The following is a 20709-nucleotide window of genomic DNA, read 5'->3' as shown; positions in this document are numbered from 1 at the left end:
GCTTGAACTCAGGACCTGGGCACTGTCCTTGAACTTCTTTTGCTCAAGGCTAAAGCTATACCACTTGAGCCACTTCACTTCCAGCTTTTTTTTTTTTTTTTTTTTTTTTTGTAGTTTAGTGGAGATAAGAGTTTCACAGACTTTCCTACCTGGGTTGGCTTCAAACTACAATTCTCGGATCTCAGCCTCCTGAGTAGCTAGGATTATGGGTATAAGCCATCAATGCCCAATTTCACTTGGCTTTTTTTTTGCTCAAGTCTGGCACTAAACCACCGGAGCCACTTCCAACTTTTTGCTGGTTAACTGGAGATATGTGTCTTCTGGACTTTTCTGCCTTATTTGGCTTTGAACCTCAATCCTCAGACCTTATCCTCTTGCATAGCTAAGACTACAGGCATGAACCACCAGTACCTGGCTGGCCTCCGATCTTTTCTGCAGGGAGATGAACCCTTCCTGTGAGTTGAATGTACCTGTGACATTGGCCGAGAAAATCTTCTGCTGCAGCTTCTTGAAGGATTCCTCCCACATCTGCCCATTACGTATGGCTGTGCGTGTCCGGCCTTTGGCGTGCTTGAGATACTCTGAGAGCTGTCGGGTGGTGGGAGCCCGGGAGCTCATGGCGGTCTTCAGCCTACAGTGGAGAGCATTGAAGATCATGAGCTGGCCTGATAGAAGGGAGTTAGTGGTCCTCTGCAGGGATGTGAAGTGATCGATGTCCAGTGAAGAGCCCTGGGGTGTGTGGCTCAGGGGAGACAAACTTTGTGTTCATTTCTTTTCTAACACTGCTGGAAAAATCTCTTCTGAAAAGAGGGAGCCACAGTGGCTTGTTAAGCTTCAATAGTTTTGGTCCTAAGGGGAAGACCTGATCCCAAGGGAAGCTGGATCAAGTGGTTCCTGAATTCCAACCAGAGGGCTATACCTAAGCTGAGTGCGTCAGAACTGGAGCTCAAAAACCACAAGGCCCTAACAACAGATTGATTCACATGTGAGGAGCCTTTGGTATATAACTGGCTTGTCACCAAGCTTATGGACTGAGAATTCTAGAAAGAAGATACTTATGGACCTCTAGTTCTGCCCATAAAAACAGCCCAAATTGTGTCTGGCCCTAGAGCTCCTGTGGAGTTTGCCGCCCAAAGCATCCAATCTTTTGCTGAATACCATGTGCAGGAAACTCTGGCCTTATTATTTCTTAATTTCCATGGTAAAATGAGAAACCATAAAGCCTTCCCCTACGGAGCTTGTGACAACACAGATGGTGGAGGGCAAGATGGTCTCAGAGACGTTCCTCCTTGAAGTCCTTCACTGTGCCTCAGTTTCACTGGGGTGATCCCTATTTCTCCAAGACGCTGAGATGTTATAAAGGGCCCAGAGTCTCACAAAAGAAAGCTCTCATTTATTGGACTTATTATTTGTTTTTTTGCTTACTTGTTTGTATGCTCATCCTAGGGCTTGAACTCAGGGCCTGGGTACTGTTCCTGAGCTTTTGTACTCAAAGCTAGTGCTCTGCGAGCTCTACTTCTGGTTTTCTGGTGGTTCATTGGAGATAAGAATCTCACCAACCTTCCTTCCCTGGGTTGGTGTCAAACCCTGATCTTCAGATCTCAGATTCCTGAGTAGCTAGGATCACAGGCATGAGCCACTGGTGCCCGGTGGCTGGCAGAAAGACCTCTTTTTGAGTATATTCATTAACTGTAGACAGGTCTGTCTCTGGGTGACAGGCCCCTAGTTCTGTCTGAAGAGCCGGGGGGTGCTGGGTCTCAGCTTGAGACCCCACTTGGGAAAGTAAGGAGACAACAGGAAGGACCCTGCTCGTTAACTTTTATCTCCAGGGCTGCCCCAACTTCCCTAAAAAGAGCTCAAGAGAAAAGCCATATTGCCATTTTGCTTCTGTTGCAAAAGAGACAGCATGGCCCAATTCGCCCAGAGAGGGGCCAAAGGGGTAGAAAAAAAAAAAAAAAGCTGGGTGCTTCAGGTGTTGGAGTTGTCAGCACTGGGTAAGAATTTTCCAGATCTTGGAGCTGGCAGCAGAATGGTGAGAAGACCAGAAAAGTATCCAAGTTGAGAAGGAATTTCGGGCTCTCCCTTGAGACATCGACTTGTCCAGAAATGTTGGTCATGTCATAGTCCATCCCTCAGCCCCCATGGGGAAGTGAGGGAGGGGGACAGTTCAGGAGTGAGGGAGAAGCCCCCTGGACTCCCCACTCTCACCACAGACCTCCAAGGTCACTCTGAGTCAAGGGAAAAAAAGCAGTCTGGGGCTGTCTGTGTCTTCTTATGCTGACCTTTTAGTTCCTGAAATGGAATTCTAGTCTTGGGGACTAGAAATGACCAGAGCACATTTTATCATTTAAAAGTTACCAAAAGAGTCTGGTGCCAGTGGCTCGTGCCTGTAATCCCAGATACTCAGGAGGCTGAGATCTGAGGATCATGGTTCAAAGCCAGCATGGGCAAGATAAAGTATGTGAGACTGTTATGTCCAATTAACCACATACAAAAAACAAACGCATAAATAAAATGCTGGAAGTGGAGCGGTTGCTCCAGTAATAGAGCACTAGCCTTGAGCAAAAGAGTTCTGGAACAGCACCCAGGCCTGGAGGTTAAGGCTCAGTACCAGCACTAAATAAATAAACAGTTGCCAAAAGAATCAGCTAAGTGTCTGAGGATTCATTCAGAGGCAAGGAGGAAAGATGCTACAACTCTAGTGTCAGGGACAGAACAAGAGCAATGAATAAGCTCACTGCTAGGGTTCCTCTTGTTTCTCATTAGGCCTTTTGGTATAGCACATGCACTTCCTGGTGGCAACAATCCAGTCTGGATTGCTTTGCTCACCAGTCCTAGTCCCTGGGTGGGGGGTAGCTGACTTTGCTGGTGGGCCTCCCTTGAATTTTTTTTTTTTTCCTGATCAGTCCTGGGCACTTCAGCTCAAGGCGAGCGCTCTACCACTTGAGCCACAGCACCACTTCCAGTTTTCTGGTGATTAATTGGAGATAAGAATCTCACAGACTTTCCTGCTGGGGCTGGCTTTAAACCGTGATCCTCAGATCTCAGCCTCCTGAGTAGCTAGGATTACAGGCGTGAGCCACTGGCACCTGGCTTCCCTTGGATTCCTTTTGAGGGTTTGTGTCCTCCCCTAGCTGTGATGGCGGCAGCTGCTAAAGGCTCACAGTTGTAACTGTTGGCCATTGGCTTCTGGGCCATCCAATGGAGCTGCCTGACTAGAGGTGTTCAAGAGTAACCGAGGTCTCCCAGAGGGTAAAGCTAGGGCTGGACCATAAACCATATCCTCACTTAATTCCTTCCTTTTATTTCTGTTTTTTTTTCCTGCATTCCACAGCATTGTCCCTTGACAGCACAACCCTGATAAATCACCTGCCCTGAGCAAACCTAGGATTCTGCTTCTAGAGAGCCAGAGTGGAGTAAGTGAAAATATGAGTTGGGTGAATAAAGAATTTGTACCCTTCTGGGGTGGGGGGGACACTCAGGATCCAAGGAAACACTGGGTCACAAGCAACAAAGGCCTTTTGGGATTCGATGTCCCTTCAGGGCATCTTGGAGGCTGAGGATTTGGGGAGTTGGCAGCTATTGATGCTACTTGTCACATCCTTAGAGGTATGAACCAGGTAGAAGGGCAGGTTTTATAATTGCTTGGGCTCTCTGGTTTGGCAGGGCTGGCCTAGATGGGCTAGTTAACAGGAAATGTGTGACAGGAAGTGTATACATATATGTATATGTATCTTTCTTACCTGGTCCGGGATTCCAGGTAGGCCTTGTTGACTTGGACCTTGACCTGACTCACAGTAGCCGAGATGGTTGAAATTCTAGTGATCTGTGCTTGGGGATGGGGAGAAGCAGGAAGCAGAAAATCAGACACTACTCCTTGGAGGTATCCTTTCTGTCTCCATTTTTTTATCTGTGTCAGTCCTGGGGCTTGAACTCAGGCCCTGAGCTTCTTTTGCTCAAGTCTAGTGCTCTACCTCTTGAGCCATACCTCTGCTCCCATACCTCTGTGGTCCTCTGATCTCAGCCTTCTGAGTAGCTAGGATTACAGGCACCAGCCACCGGTGCCTAGCTTCTGTCTCCCTCTTTCTCAGCCATTATCCCACAGCTTTCAAATCTGAGCAGGCTTGCAGGGCACCGGTGGCTCATGCTTGTAATCCTAGCTACTCAAGAGGCTGAGATCTGAAGATCATGGTTCAAAGCCAGCCCCAGCAGGAAAGTCCATGAGACTCTTACCTCCAATTAACCACCAGAAAACCAGATGTGGTGCTGTGGCTCAAGTGGGAGCATGCTAGCCTTGAGCTGAAGAGCTGAGGGACAGTGCCCAGGCCCAGACTTCAAGTCCCACAACAAACAGAAGAAATCTGAGCAGGTAGGAAATTAAGATTACAAAATTTTCCCTTAAGGGAAAAAGAATGGGAAGACTATTTTTTTTATCTTCAACAAAAGATCAAGAAGACCTCTTTCAGGAATGTATTGGAACACCCAGGGATAGGACTACTGAACCAATCAGGTTGGTTTATCATCCAGACTCTGGAATTTCTTTGGTTCCTGATGGGACAAATTCTGTGGAAAGTTAAGCAAGTCCATCAATTTACTGATTGCCAGGACATAAACTAGGGAAGCGAAGGTATAAAGCCAGTGGCGGTTTTCCTTGTTTTCACTCATAAAGAAAAATGTCTAGTGAAAATTCATGTGCTTTTGGATCCTCAGAATATAATCTTATTTATAAATAGTCTTTGCAGATATTATTGATTCAGAGGAGATCCTACCAGATGAGGACCCTTAGTCCAATGATTAGTGGGTTTTTGTTTTTATGTGTTGAACTCAGGGCTGAGTTTTTTGGCTGAAGGCTAGCACTCTATCACTTTGAGCCACTGTTTTTTAGGTGGTTTATTGGCCATAAGAGCCCCATGGACTATTCTGCCTGGGCTGGCTTTGAACCTCAATTCTCAGATGATCTCAGCCTCCTGGCTAGGACTACAGGCATGAGCCATCAGCGCTTGACTTGTGTGTGTGTGTGTGTGTGTGTGTGTGTGTGTGCGTGCATGCGCGTGTGCCCCATGCTCCTGGGGCTTGAACTCACGGCTTTTGTGCTCACGGCTATTGCTTTACCACTTGAGCCACAGTTTCACTTACAGCTTTTTGGTAGTTAATTGGAGATGAGTCTCACAGCCTTTCCTTTCCTATCTAGGCTGGTTTTGAACTATGATCCTCAGATCTCAGCCTCCTGAGTTGCTAGAATTACTGGTATGAGCTGTGATACCCAGTGGATTTTAACGAGAGGGAGAGGACACACAGGAGGCATGTGAGGACTGGAACAGAAATTAGCATGCTGTAGCTATGAACCAAGAACTCCATGAATGCTTTGGAGCCACCAGAAGTTGGACTAGGCAAGGTAGGCTCCCCTCTTCAGCCTTTAGGGTCTTGCTATCACCTTGATTTTGGACTTCAAGTCTCCTGGACTGTGGGAGAATAAATTTCCATTGTCTTCATGCACCCAGTTCAAGGTGCTTTGTGATGAAAGCTATGGGAAACCAATTCAGTGTGACACTTACCATTTTTAGCAGGCGTTTTAGCCTGGAGCGAGACCAGAAAAGCCAGGAGGGCTGGGAGATGGAGAAGGATCCTCATCCCTGTGAGAGAGACCCAGAATTATGTCGTGAGCCTCAATTGAGTGCCTGTGGGATGGACTGACTCCCAGAAAGTAGGGACCACCAAATGCCCTACCACAGGAACAGGGAAGCCTACTACATGCCCAGGGAGAGATGGAAAGAGGCAAAGTGGAAGGGAAGGAACACTAGCTTCAGGGTCTGAGGCCCTGAGTTGTCACTCTACCCAGCTCTGCACTCTTGGATAGGTTACTTAGCACCCAGCTCTGCACTCTTGGACAGGTTACTTAGCGAGGGGGTAGGGTCAAGTGAGGCAGGATCTTCCAGTCTGCCCTGACACCCTGTGATCCTGAAATCATGTGTTGGTTTTGTCATAGGGTTGAAAAGTGCTGTTACCCACCCATTGGTGTTCCCCTCCTTCTTTCTTCCTAGGAAATTGTCTTTCCTGTCCGTCTCCTCTGTCCGCACCAGGGATGGACTGTGCCTGAGGCAGATGCCCCATTTTTCCTGTAAAACCCCACAGGGGGTTTCCCTATCAACACATACAAGAAAGCTGTGACAAGTTCAAAAACTCCTCTAATACCATAGTGGTGTCTCAGGACACCCAAAGAGGTTCTGGCTCCTAGGTTAATCTACCTCTTCATCATGAACTTTAACTCGGAACCAATTTGAGCAGCTTTATCTTTTGGCAAGGGGCCTCCTTGGGCTTGGTGAGGTAGATGCCAAATAGTTTTTGAAGAGATTATGGCTCTTGTCTAGAAAGGTGCTCATATATACAGTTGGAATAATTGCTTCTTTAGACCAGACTCTAATTTCTTTTTCCACCAGTCCTGGGGTTTGAACTCAGGGTCTGGGTGCTGTCCCTGAACTTCTTTTGCTCAAGGTTAGCACTCTATCACTTGAGCCACAGTGCCACTGCCAGCTTTTTATGTTGATGTGGCACTGAGGAATTAAACCCAGGGCTTCATGCATGCTAAGCAAGCACTGTACCACTAAGCCACATTTCCAGCCTTCTTAATTTTGTGTATGTACTGGTACTGGGATTTGAACTCAGGGCCTAAACACTGTCCTTGACCTTCTTTTGCTCAAGGCTAGTGCTCTACCACTTGAGCCATAGTTCCATTTCCAATTTTTTGGTAGTTAGTTGGAGCTAGGATTCTCATGGACTTTCTTGCCCAGACTAGCTTTGAACTGAGACCCTCAGATCTCAGCATCCTGAGTAGCTAGGGATTATAGGTGTGAGCCACCAGTGCCTAGCTTAGACCAGGCTCTTGACTGGCTCTCAAGACTTCATGACAAGGCATGATTTTCCCTTCAGCATAGTATTCCTGAGTGCACTCCAGGCACTCACCAGGATGAACAACCTTAAATTAGCTCACCCACCCTTCCTTCCTTGCTTCCTTCCTTCCTTGCTTCCTTCCTTGCTTCCTTCCTTCCTTCCTTGCTTCCTTCCTTGCTTCCTTGCTTCCTTGCTTCCTTGCTTCCTTCCTTCCTTCCATCTCCTTTCCTCCAATTTTAGGCATATCCCCATATCCAGTTACTGTTACCCTTTCTTTATGAATACCAGAGGACCATGATAAGGTTTCACTGGATCAGCAGAAATCTGATTTTTCAGGCAGAGATTTGTGAGTAAAAGATCATTAGATTTGGGCTGGGAAGGTGGCTCAGTGGTAGAGCGCTTGCCTTGCATGCCTGAGGCCCTGGGTTCAATTCCTCAGTACCACATAAGCAAAAAGAAAAAAAAAGATCATTAGATTTGTTTCCCTTTTCACATGTGATAAAACAAAACAAAACATACAGGTCATGCACTGGTGGCTCACACTTATAATCCTAGCTACTCAGGAAGCTGAGATCTGAGGATCATGTTTTGAGGCCAGCCTGGGCAGGAAAGTTCATGAGACTCATCCTCAATAAACTACTCAGAAAAGTGGAAGTGGTGCTGTGGCTCAAGTGGAAAAGTGCTAGCCTTGAGCAAAAGAAGCTTAGGGACAGTGCCCAGGCCCAGACTTCAAGCCCCAGGACTGGCTAAAACAAACAAACAAAAGACATACAGTGTAAAATTTATCATCTTAACCTTTAATTTCTACAGTACAGCAAATATATTCACATTGTTGAGTAAAAGATCTCTAGGCTTGTTTCACTTTGCAAAACAGAAACCTTCTATTCACTGAACAGCAATTCTATATTTTCCACTCCCTTTGGGCCTTGTCCAGGGGTGTTAGGGTATCACTGTGTAGCCCAAGCTGGCCTTGAACTTTTGATCTTCCTGCCTCAGCCTTCCATGTGCTGTGATTACAAGTGTGAACCACCAAGATAGGGTGGTGACAGGAAACAAAGCTTAGCTACTTATTTTTCCACTCCTTCCCTTCAGATATTCTCTCCTCACTTGGAAGGGAGGAGAAGGAATTCAAATCCAAAGCTAAATTAGTTTCCATTTCATGGTAAGATTCTTGATTGGTGTGAAGGAAAGGTGTGGAATAGAAAGCAGAGGCAAGCAAATACAGGGTCAAGGCACTGAAAAATGGGTGTGCAGAAGATCCTGGAAACATATTGCCTCTGGCAATAGGGAAAATAGGGCGAGAGAGAGAGAGAGAGAGAGAGAGGGGGGGGGGAAGAGAGAGGTCAGCCACAAGCTTCTGTGGTATTTGGATGTCTACCATATTCTTACTCTCATGGTTGATGCCAAAGCATTCCTGAGCCCTTTGGTTTTTAGCAAAATGTGGAGTTCCCCTAAGACATAGAATGCTAGAGCACATGCTAAATGAATGACAGAGCAGAGAAATGTAGCATTTGGAGGTTGTAGAAGAGGGAGTACTTGTAGCCTTGTAGGTGACTTTTCATATTATAGCATATCTAAGAATCACTTGGGGATCTTGATAAATTCAGAGTAGAAGGTTAAGGGCCTGAGGACCTGTAACAAGTGATGTGTCTAGTCTGAAGACCACTCTCTGTCTACCACACCTTCTACCAATGTGGCTTTTAGACATGCTGAGCAGTCACCAAAGAGACCGGGAGAAAGACTGAGAAGGGAAGGAATAGCGGAATTCTTTTCCATGAATGGTGAGAGCTGTTAGGAATGGTGGCATGAGTCAATAGGAAAGACAAAAAATACTTGCATATAGAAATATGTGTATATGGAAAATATATGTATATAAAATTATATACATAACACTCACACACACACACACACACACACACACACACACACACACACACACACACAGCCAGTCCTGGGGCTTGAACTCAGAGCCTGGGCACTGTCCCTAAGCTTGTTTTTACTCAAGGCTAGTATTGTACCACTTGAACTACAGCACCACTTCTGGCCTTTTGCATGTTAGGCAAGCCTTCTACCACTAAGCCCCATTCCCAGCCCATATATGTGGTTTTTCATCCATGATTCCATGATTCTTGGCTCAAAAGTTCCTCCCTAGGTTAAGCCATAAAAACAGAAGTTATCTTTCCAAAAGAAAGTCATAGAAAGTCTTATCATTCCCTATCTTTCTGTGCTGGAGCCGGGCATAATGAAACTCCCAAAATGACCTTGTTTGATGGTAGATCACAATGTTCCCATTCAGAAGGAATCCTGCTCCAGATCCAGGAGAGAGCAAGGAATGGTTCATAGAAAGGCCAGGAAGAATCTGAACACATGCCTTGTTGAGTGTCCCCACCCAGTCTGCTAGCATTAGAATTTCATGGTTGTCTAGGCTGCAATCATACTTAATAAAATCTCTATAAAAGCACAAAGGATAATATTAGAGAACTTCTAAGTAGCTGAACACAGGAAGCTTCTGGAGGATGGTGTGTCCAGAGAGGCAGAGGAACTCCATTGTTCCTTCCCTCATACCTGCCCTCTGCACCTCTATTCTGTATCCTTTATAATAAACTCATAAATACCAATGTTTCTTTGAGCAACTCTAGTAAATGAATCAGACTTGAGGAAGGAAGGTGTGGGTACTCTAATTTATAGCTGGTTGATCAGAAGCACAGGATAAAGCAACTTGGAGCTTGTGATTGGCAGCCGCAATGTAGAAGGTTCAGTCTTAGGGACTGAACCTTTAACCTGTGGGATCTGAAGCTATCTCCAGAAAGTGTCAGCACCCAATTAGAGGGCACACAGGGGGCATCTACCTGAAGCTGTGCTTGTTGGGTGACTGGGGAACCCACAAACCTGGTATTGGAAGCATTTTGTGAGCAGGTAGTAGGGAAAATGGCATTTGGGTTTGGGTTTGTTTCCCTTTTATATCCTTAGTGGCTCTTATCAAGCCTTTCACAGCAGAAACAATCTTCTATGAAGGTGAGGTGTTCTATATTTATTGAATGCACCTGAGAGTAAGACGAAACAAAACCAAAAAAACCCAACATGATTCAGGCCAGGCACTGGCAGCTCAGATCTGTAATCGTAGCTACTCAGAAGGCTGAGATCTGAGGATCACAATTCAAAGCCAGCCTGTGCAGGAAAGTCCATGAGACTCTTATCTCCAATTAACTACCCCCAAAAGCAGTAGTGGAGCCTGTGGCTCTAAGTATTAGAGTGCTAGCCTTGAGCAAAATAGAGCTCAGGGACAGTGCTCAGACCCTGAGTTCAAGCCCACCACTGACACCTTCCACCTCCCCCCCCAAATATGATTCAACTGTCTCATTCTCTCAAAAGAAAGAAAGACCATACACTTGGATGAGAGTCAGGTAGCCAGAGGACACTTAAGACAACAGGGACAGATATTCAGGGCTAAACTAGATGTTCAGATATGCTTCAGATAGCTGGCATGAGATGCCGGAAATGAGATGGAGATCTGAGAGTTCTGGCTTAGGGAGCTCTAGAAAAACACCACAGAAGCTCTACTATAGAGGAGAGGTTGTATTACATGACACCAGTCTCAAGAACACCACTTGTTACTATTTACCTACATTTTTTTTTTTTGCTAGTCCTGGAGCTTGAACTCAGGGCTTGGGTACTGTCCCTGAGCTTCTTTTGCTTAAGGCTAGTACTCTACCACTTGAGCCACAGCCCACTTCTGGCTTTTTCTGCTTATGTGGTACTGAGGACTCAAACACAGGGCTTCATGCATGCTAGATAAGCATTTTACCACTAAGCCATATTCCCAGCTCCCTCCAACTTTTTAAGTAACCCTAGACACCTGTCTTAAGAACTCAGTTCCTGAACAGAATGTGTAAGAGACATTTCTGGCCCTAAGTTTATGATTCTATGTCTTTGTTTTCAGAAGCAGAAAAGCCTTCTTGCCCTACAGTGGGTGTAGACCCATTCTATCTTCCTCCACACAGGGATGATCTGATTTGCATTTGCCAAATCTGGCATCAGATAATGTACCAAGAAGACATGCTTAAACCCAGAACTAAGTGCTCTGACAAGGCTTTAGGGAAATCACATCATTAACGTTGTAAAAACCAGGAATGAGTAACACTACTGAACCTTACCTGCCATGGGTTTCAGCCTCCTGTGGTAGCCAGGGCCATTGCTCTGCACACAGCAGCTGATCTTTTATACCTTCTGGCAAGAATTTACTTCTGGGAAAGGCCCAGCATTTTGAGGGACTGAGGTGACTTAGAGGAGACACAGGTTCAGCAGGAAACACCCTGTGGCTCCAGGCAAATGCAGGAGGAAAGTTTGGGATGGTAAGATTTGGTTGATGTAATATCACTGACTTGGGTGGAGCAACCCCCCTTCTTCCCATTTTCCAGCTGAGATATGTCATCTTGATCTAGCCATGGGAGGCAGAAACTCCCACACCCTGAACATGTTTATTTCTTAAGCCCCCCCAGTAGGTAATAAATAGCCCTTAAAATTAGGGACTACTAAATGGTTCTCTTTCCCATTCATTTATTCACCCTCCTTGTTTTTCATCCAATCTTTTGACTCTAAAGTGATTTTTTAAAAACACTGAAATGTTTTTGGTCATCATTTCACAATATTTATTTTTTGAGGTAGCCAGAAGAGAGATGAGAAGAGCCTAGAATGTTGAATGGACAGGTCTCAAATGAAGTTCAAATAACCAGTAAATACATGAAATAATGCCCAACATCATTAGCCATAAAGAAAATGCTAATGAAAATGACATTGAGATTTCATCTCACTCAGTCAGAACAACTATCATCACGAAAACAAACAACAGATGCTGGTAAGCACAAAGGGAGAAAGGAATGGTTGGTGGGAATGTAAACTAGTATAGCCACTCTAGAAATCAGCTTGGAAGATTTCAGTAAACTAAAAATAAGACTACTATATATACACATATGCGCATTCCTCTACATATGTCTGAAGGAATGTAAGTATATAAAGTATAGATATATGAACAGCCATATTTATTGTAGCACTATTCACAATAGCTAAGTTACAGAATCAGTCTTGGGACATCAATGGGCAAGCAGATTAAAGAATAAGTAGTGGGCTAGGTATGTGGCTTAGTGGTAGAGTGCTTGCCTAGCATGCATGAAGCCTGGGTTCGACTCCTCGGTACCACATAAACAGAAAAAGTTAGAAGTGGCGCTATGGCTTAAGTGGTAGAGTGCTAGCCTTGAGCAAAGAAGGTTAGGAACAGTGCCTGGGCCCTGACTTCAAGCCCCAAGCAAAAAAAAATGTGGTTATATATACACAATGGAATTTCATTCAGCCACAAAGAATAAAACTGTCATTTGCAGGAAAATGGATGGAAAACCACGTAGTAAGTGAAATGAGTTAGACTTAGAAAGACAAATATTGTAAGTTTCTTTACACAAAGTCTAGATTTAAAATGACATGAAATTTAAAGGGTGGCTATTTGGGAATAAGAATGTGTTTAGTAGGAGGGGGGATAAAACTAGATACCTTGGGCTGGGAAGGTGGCTCAGTGGTAGAGTGCTTGCCTTGCATGCATGAGGCCCTGGGTTCAATTCCTCAGCACCACATAAGCAGAAAAAGCCAGAAGTGGTGCTGTGGCTCAAGTGGTCGAGTGTTAGCCTTTAGCTGAAGAGCTGAGGGACAGCTCCCAGGCCCAGAGTTCAGGCTCCATGACCAATCAAAACATAAATAGGGGCTGGGAAGGTGGCTCAGTGGTAGAGCGCTTGCCTTGCATGCATGAGGCCCTGGGTTCCATTCCTCAGCACCACATAAGCAAAAAGAAAAAAGCCGGAAGTGGCGCTGTGGCTCAAATGGTAGAGTGCTAGCCTTGAGCTGAAGAGCTGAGGGACAGCGCCCAGGCCCAGAGTTCAGGCCCACGACTGGACCCCCCCCCCAAAAAAAAAAATAAAAAAAAATAAAAATTCTGAAAAAAAACCATAAATAAATAAATTAATTAAAAAAACTAGATGCCTTCTATTTCAATGACTTCAAACTAAACACACACACACACACACACACACACACACACACACACACACACACACACACACACACACACACACAACCAAAAAAACAAAAACAAAAAACTTCAAGTTCCTTAGATCCATCTGTATAAGAAGGAAATAGGAAGTGGCAGAAAAAACAAAATCTCATGAAAATGCCTTTTACAAAATAGGCCATTGAAGACATAAACCATTTTATAAAATAGATATGCTTTGAGAGAACGTTCAGAAACACATTCATCAAAACCCATTTCCCCTCTTTCCCCCAGTTTACCTTCCAAAGAGTGATGTCCTCCTCTCCTGGTTGGAATGTAACAATGTTTCTCTTATGATGAATCAAGTTAAAATGAGCTGGGGATCTCAGAAGAAGGCTGAATTCAGGAAAGGGGAGCAAGATTTCAGGCTCTTCTTGTTTTCTTTGAAACACATTTCAGCACCTTGGCCAAGTATTTTTTTTTTTTTTTTTTTTTTTGCATCTAACCACTCCCAGTTGAATCCTGCTCTGGGTTTCATATCTATACGTTTAGGAAGTGATGTCTTCAGATGGATTGTGTGTGTGTGTGTGTGTGTGTGTGTGTGTGTGTGTGTGTTTCTGAGGTTCAAACCTCATGGTACATGCTAGGCAAGTGCTCTACCACTGACATACAACCCTATTCTCTAGTTGGATATTGATCTATTTGGTTGCAAATGATTTCAAGATAGACCTTCCTTCTAAAAAATGTCCCTGCCATAACACTGCTTCCTATGTGCAACATAACTGAGCTACTATATTCAGAATAGCAACAAAATTTAGGTCTGATTGACACTGGCTATTTGTCCTATTATGTCATGCTGAGGTGTGTTCTAGGTTTGACCTTCCTGTAATGGTCAGGATTGGGGCAGTGCTAGTGCCAGCATATTATGGCCCATCTTTTGGTCCTCATATGAAACATTCCTTGACATGAAGCATAGGAATGAGTGTGTTGCCATCAGCTAATCTGAATGCCTGACATTTGCTGACATGACAGTGATGACTTGTTTTCATGGGCTTATTTCAGTCTAGTCAAATCTTTTCACTCCAAGTTATATGGTTCCCCATCAGGGAGTGGCCAATCAGCCTGAGAAATGGAGGTTGGAGACAGAAAATCCAGGAGAAAATGAAAAAGGCCAGCAGCTTTCATAAGTCTGCACAGAGAATCCAAGATGTTTGAACAATAGTAGAAGCAAAAACAACAGAAAGTGCCCAGTGACACTATGCTTCATAAACCCAGTGCATCATAGACACAGACACAGACACAGATACAGACACAGAGACAGATACACACACACACACACACACAGACTTTGTAGGAGTTTGTAGTTTATAGATGAGGCTGACCTCAGACATGGTTGACTTACCCTTATTTCCTTCCAGTGTTAGACTGCAGTATGCTGCAGCTACACACACACACACACACACACACACACACACACACACACACACACACACACACACACAGACTTTGTAGGAGTTTGTAGTTTATAGAAGAGGCTGACCTCAGACATGGTTGACTTACCCTTATTTCCTTCCAGTGTTAGACTGCAGTATGCTGCAGCTACACACACACACACACACACACACACACACACACACACACACACACCTTTGGCTGGTCAAGGGGAGCACTCACGTCAATGACAGACTTACCCATCTGCTTGAAGTGATCATGCTCATGGCTCATGCTGAGCCATGGCCTCCACTCAGACGTCATCTCCATTCCAAGCCCACTCTCCTTTCTAGCTGTCTGTTTTTACCCTTCACCCCGCTGACTTGGCAGTCACACATTGTTAGGCAGGTTTTATTTCCTTTTCTAGCTAAAGTGCATTTCCTCTTGTTGGCTTCCTAGAACATCAAACAAACGGACTTCTTGTCCTTAGGAGGGCTCCAGAGACCAGTGTCGTCGTGTCTTTGGGACTCACCTATCTGTCTTACCTAAGATTTGGGCTTCCAGGTTTATGCCATCCCTGGCTCTGGAGGGGTAGGAAAATGATCAAAACTTCCCTGAATGGTGTCTCTGAGCCATGTGGGCTCTGAGGACAGATGGGGATATTGTAAGACAGCTTCCTTTCGAGGAAGGATTTTGGAAAAGACAAGACAATCTCTGCTGTCTTCTCAGAATTTAGTGAGTGGGTCATCCCGGTGTTTGTTGGCTTCTGAGATTGGCATAATATAAGGGCTTTAAGTGGCAAGCCCAGTAGCAATGAGTTTTTACAATTACCTCCAGCATGTTGAAACCAAAGGACCAGTTTTGTCCAGTTTTGCCTCCCAAGGAACTGGTCTAGTGAAGTGGACAGAGGAAAGTCCCAAGAACCCCTGGGGTGGGTGGTCAGAATGCTGTCCCTCCCTGCTCTCCATGAGTGGAAAATCCCTCTTCTTGTACCAAGGCACATTTCCTGTCAGGTTCTGTCTCTCCCTCCTTCCTCTTTTTCTCTTCCTCTTAAATATTTACCGAGCTCTTAGTATTTCTGTGCATCATATTTTTTCTTCCCTTGTTCCGTCCCCTTAATTAGCTTACAATTTGTGAATTTTCGTAAGTTTGCTTCAGATGAAAAAGATGCCAGATCAAGGGCTGGGAAGGTAGCTCAGTGGTAGAGTACTTGCCTAGAATGCATGAGGCCCTGGGTTCGATTCCTCAGCACCACATAAGCAGAAAAAGCTGGAAGTGGCACTGTGGCTCAATTGGTAGAGTGCTAGCCTTGAGCTGAAGAGCTGAGGGGCAGCACCCAGGCCCAGAGTTCAAGCCCCATAACCAACAAAAAGAAAAAAGAAAAAGAAAAAGATGCCAGATCAATTTTTCTGTCATGCCAGGATAATGCAGAGAGATGGCTGGGAAAAGTATCACATCTCAAAGCTCAACCAAGACAATTTAACTTGACCCAAGATAAATCCTCAGATGGTCAGGATAGAAATGGGGTGGTAAGCCAAATATCATGTCACAAATACCTATCGAGTTTTAAACAAAAACCAACTTTGAATCATTATTGCTATTCTCTGAGGAATAAAATAAAATAAGCTTTATCGTAGATCCATAGAGAAGAAATCATTTCAATAAAATGCCTCATTTCTCAAGCAAGCAAATGTGTACCCACCTCTTTCCAGCAGGTGTGATGCTAAGCAATCAGCAAAGAGCACTGGGCTTAGACTTAAGACTTAGAAAATGAAGTTCTGGCCCTAGCTTGCTGTTCTCTGGTCATGTGATCTTGGAGAAATTACCTTTATTCTGAGGCCTCTCTTTCCTTATCTGTAAAGAGAAGTGGATATACTAAACAACAACAATGATAATATTGGCTCTGGCTCTGATAGCTAAAATTCGGTTGTGAACCATCAAATCTAAGAGGTCCTAGATCCAGGCATCCTCTGTTTCATTGTACCGTTCCATACACACCAAGTATCCTCCAGTTCTCTTTACACAATACCATGATCAGAACCCTGTTATCATCCTTACAAGCAGCTGGGATGTGGTAGGACAGTTTTCCCAAAAGCCATTCTCCTAAGTTCCAAGGTCAGCCAGAAACAAGAGAATGGGAGGAATCTTATTGAGAAAGGGGAAGATAAACTCTTCAGGAAATGTGTTCATTCTCTTTGTCACTCATGTTGGAAAACAGGGAGACTTCCAGGGCTCTTGTTTCTTCCTCTTTTCTCCTTTTCTCTTCCTACCTTCCTCCCATCTCACCAGTCACCACATGCTCTCCATTTTCCCTTCATAACTCTCTCATTTCTGTTTCTTCCTTTCCTTTCCCACTTTCTGTTTCTGCGCTAAGTCATCTCTGTCTTGCTCTAAGCCCATCCCCTTCTCCTGCCACCCCCTTCCTCAATTCATACTTCCTCCTCTACACTAAAGTTTTTGGTCCACAAACTTCTTTTTTTTTTTTTTTTTGGTCTGGTCGTGGGGCCTGAACTCTGGGCCTGGGTGCTGTCCCTCAGCTAGCACTTTACCACTTGAGCCACAGCGCCACTTCCAGCTTTTTTTTTTTCCTGCTTATGTGGTGCTGAGGAATCAAACCCAGGGCCTCATGCATGCAAGACAAGCGCTCTATCACTGAGCCAACTTCCCAGCCCTGGTCCACAAACTTCTATCCACAGGATAACTGTCAAGTTTTAGATAAGGTTCTATACTGCTTAAGCATCTGTTTATCAAATAGCACATATTAGTCCTTTACTGAAGCTCTTCCTTCCAGAAAACCTGGTCATTCTTCCCCAATGTGGCACACAATCCATACTCTCTCTTACTCTGTCTCTGTCTCTGTCTCTCTCTGTCTGTCTCTGTCTCTGTCTCTCTCACCCTCTCCCTCACTCTAGTGTCTAAGCTCAAGGTTTATCTTCTTCATGAAGACTTCTCTGTCTGATAAGCTCTGTAAGTGCATTGGTTCTTTCCTCCTCTTTGTGTTTATAATTTATTTTTTTTCCCTTTCCTTTCCTCTCCCCTCCCTTCTTTCTTTCTTTCTTTCTTTCTTTCTTTCTTTCTTTCTTTCTTTCTTTCTTTCTTTCTTTTTTTCTTTCTTTCCTTCTTTCTTCCTTCCTTCCTTCTCTCCTTCCTTCTTTCCTTCCTTCCTTCCTTCCTTCCTTCCTTCCTTCCTCCCTCCCTCCCTCTCTCTCTCCCCCCACTCTCTTCCTTCCTCTCCTTTCTTCCCACTGTTTCATTTGGACCATACCTCCATCTCCAGCCTGCCTTTTTCTGGTTATTTGTGGAGACTAAGTCTCATGAAACTTTCTGCCCAAGTTGGCAGAAATGGAGATCCTCCAGATCTCATTCTCATCAGTAGGTAGGATTACAGGTGTGAACCACCTTCTCTTGGCGTTCAATTTTGATATGTATCTTCCCTATTGCCTCAATTATATCAGAAACTCCCTGGGAGTTCTAAATTGTGTTAGGCAATCAATAATACTTCATAATCAAGATGATGACACTGGTATAGAAATCAACTTTTGCTTAACCCAGTCATTTAAGTCTTGACTAATGGTTCTAAAATGGTTTGTGGAGACCATTTTCTAATCTGAATAAAATGGTATAGCTGTATAAAGTATATAGAAGGTGTCATCAATGCAATTTTCTCTTCTTCCTTTCTCCTAGGAGGTTCCTTATTCCCCCTCCCCACCACAGTTTGTCACAGAATCAGTGAGAACCATGAGGATAATGAGGAACATTTGAATCTTGGTTCCCTTGCATTTGGAAGAAAACAGCAGCTGGAGCTAAGAAGGAACTTCAAAGAATCTTTAAGAAGCAACAGGACCCATGAGCCCTTACTCTTGTAGAGATGCTTTCCCAGGCCTCTGAGCTAGATGGAAGCTGGAGTTCTTAACAGCTATCCCCAGAATAGCCCACCATGTGGAAGGCTGCTGGATTCTGTGTTGTGTGCTCACCAGGACATACTGTAAATGACTGTGGTCTCTCTCCTTCCCTGTTGGGACTCTACCCTACCAAGTACTTGCTGCTCTGGAAGATTGTGGTGGAGGCTGGAATGGGGTGAGTGGCTGGAACAGACTGCAGTGGAATTCCTGCTATTCTGGTAGCAACTCTACTCCTGCCATGTACCAGACACATAAGTTCTGAGGATGTCAGACAGCATGGAACTTAGAGCTGATAGTAATAAAAGCAGTTATAAACCACATATCCATTACATAAGTAGCTTAGAGTCGATAGCAGTTAAAAACAGTAATAGCAGGGTGCCGGTGGCTCAGCTTGTAATTCTAGCTACTCAGGAAGCTGAGATCTGAGGATCGAAGTTCAAAGCCAGCCGAGGCAGGAAAGTCCATAAGGCCCTTATCTCCAATTAACCACCACAGAACCAGAAATGATACTCTGGCTCAAATGGCAGAGCACTGGTCTTGAGCTGAAGAGCTGAGGGATAGCACCCAGGCCCAGAGTTCAAGCTCCCTGACCCTCCCCCCCCCACACTCACACACACACCACAAAACCATAATAACCACATGTCCATTGTGTAACTAGCTTAGAGTTCATAGTAATTAAAAAATAACAAACCACATATCTACTATATAACTAGCCTAGAGTTGATGGTAATTAAAAAATAAACTACATGTCCATTATATAACTAGAAACTGGGAAATAGGAGTACCAATAGTTTGAGGGCATGTAACACGCAGTCTCACCAGTTGAGAATGAGACTGGGCTGATTAAAAGACAGCAGAAGTATGAAGGGAAGGTGGAATTAAGTAGGGAAGTAGAGAAAGGGAAGATTATCAGGTGAAACACACATGATGAGCTTATGGTAGGTTAGGAATATCCTTGGGCCAGGCACTGGTGGCTCACCACTATAATCCTCGCTACTCAGGAACTGAGATCTGAGGATTCAGAAGCCAGCCCAGGAAGAAAAGTCTATGTGAGACTCTTATCTCCAATTAACTACTCCAAAACCAGAAGTGGAGCTGTGGCTCAAAGTGGCTCCTGGGTGGAACAAGATCTTTGATAGGGATACACATGGGACTCAACCCTAGGGACTGTAGTCTCTGGGGAATCAAGTTGGTCTGGGGAAGAGGGACATGAAGAGCAGAGAGCCACCTGCCCAACTTTTGAGGTTGGGCTATGGACCTTCCTAATGCCAACCAGGATGGACTGAAGGCCCCTGTTTATAGCATAGGTTCTTTACATTGAGTTTAAGGAGTGAGAAGGGTCACAATAATGACTCACATGGAACATTTCACTGGCTTTGCTGAGAGAGAGCTTGGAATCAGATTTAATCTAATCACATGTATATATTCATATATACATAATTATAATGCAGTTGATGGTAAATATATTTATTTATTTATTTATTTTTTGATCAGTAGTGGGGCTTGAACTCTGGGCCTGGGCACTGTCCCTCAGCTTTTCAAATCAAGGCGAGCACTCTACCACTCTAGCCACAGCACCACTTCCAGTTGATGGTAAATATAATGCATACTCATACCTTACCACCTGGTGTTGCATTTGTTGTCTTCCTGCCTGGAATGTGGAGACTCCAGACCACTATGTGACATCCTCACTATCTTCAGGAATTTGCTTACATAACAGTTTCAGTGTGAATTTCCTGATTCTCTTTTTTTTTTTTTTTTCTTTTTTCTTTTTGGTCCAGTCGTGGGGCCTGAACTCTGGGCCTGGGCGCTGTCCCTCAGCTCTTCAGCTCAAGGCTAGCGCTCTACCACATGAGCCACAGCGCCACTTCTGGCTTTTTTCTTTTTGCTTATGTGGTCCTGATTCTCTTTTAAAATTTTCTAGCTCTTCTCCTCCCACAATTCTTATTACCTGTCCTTACTTTACTTTTCCTAGCCACCACATATTATACAATATTTTACCTTTTACTTTCTCTACTCCATCTGTAATGTAAATTTTATGAGGTTGGAAACTTTTATTTTGTTGGTTGTGGGGCTTGAACTCTGGGCCTGGTTGCTGTCCCTCAGCTCTTCAGCTCAAGGCAAGCGCTTTACCACTTGAGCCACAGCACCACTTCTGGCTTTTTCTGCTTATGTGGTGCTGAGGAATTGAACCCAGGGCCTCATGCATGCAAGGCAAGCACTCTACCACTGAGCCACCTTCCCAGCCCCGAGGTTGGAAACTTTTGTATACTGTATACCTCAAGACAATCAATAAATATTTGTTGAATGAAACAATGACTTGTGGAGCAAACTATTAACTACCACATCTCATAGTTTCAGACAGGACTGAGGAGAGTTTGCACTCAAAGGAATTTGAATCACCACCAAATTTAAACTCCAAACTTAAACTCTCTAGCTAGAGACAAATGATTCTTT

At 44.4% G+C, this 20709-nt stretch overlaps 1 protein-coding gene across 4 annotated transcripts in view; it reads right to left on the bottom strand.

Moving 5' to 3' along the window:
* The window catches only part of Lpo (lactoperoxidase), a 35273-nt gene extending 20602 nt beyond the window's left edge, over positions 1 to 14671 (bottom strand). Inside the window, exons 1-4 of one of the 4 annotated variants that reach the window (XM_070026992.1) lie at positions 14611 to 14671; positions 5556 to 5633; positions 3744 to 3831; positions 471 to 631 (exon numbers count right to left, since the gene is read on the bottom strand). In XM_070026992.1, the coding sequence (XP_069883093.1) occupies positions 471 to 631; positions 3744 to 3831; positions 5556 to 5633; positions 14611 to 14644 (361 nt within the window). In that variant the 5' untranslated portion in view covers positions 14645 to 14671. Of the gene's footprint in view, positions 1 to 470; positions 632 to 3743; positions 3832 to 5555; positions 5634 to 11042; positions 11124 to 13218; positions 13389 to 14610 lie in introns of those variants that run through there. The other 3 variants (XM_070026995.1, XM_070026993.1, XM_070026996.1) reach the window with 3 other exon arrangements.
* Positions 14672 to 20709: the final 6038 nt, after the last annotated feature.

Source organism: Dipodomys merriami, unplaced genomic scaffold (assembly GCF_024711535.1).
Source record: "Dipodomys merriami isolate MVZ:Mamm:240054 unplaced genomic scaffold, mDipMer1.0.p SCAF_19, whole genome shotgun sequence".
NCBI lineage: Eukaryota > Metazoa > Chordata > Mammalia > Rodentia > Heteromyidae > Dipodomys > Dipodomys merriami.
The sequence above is the reverse complement of the archived record's forward strand: the minus strand, read 5'-3'. Positions and strand labels throughout refer to the sequence as shown.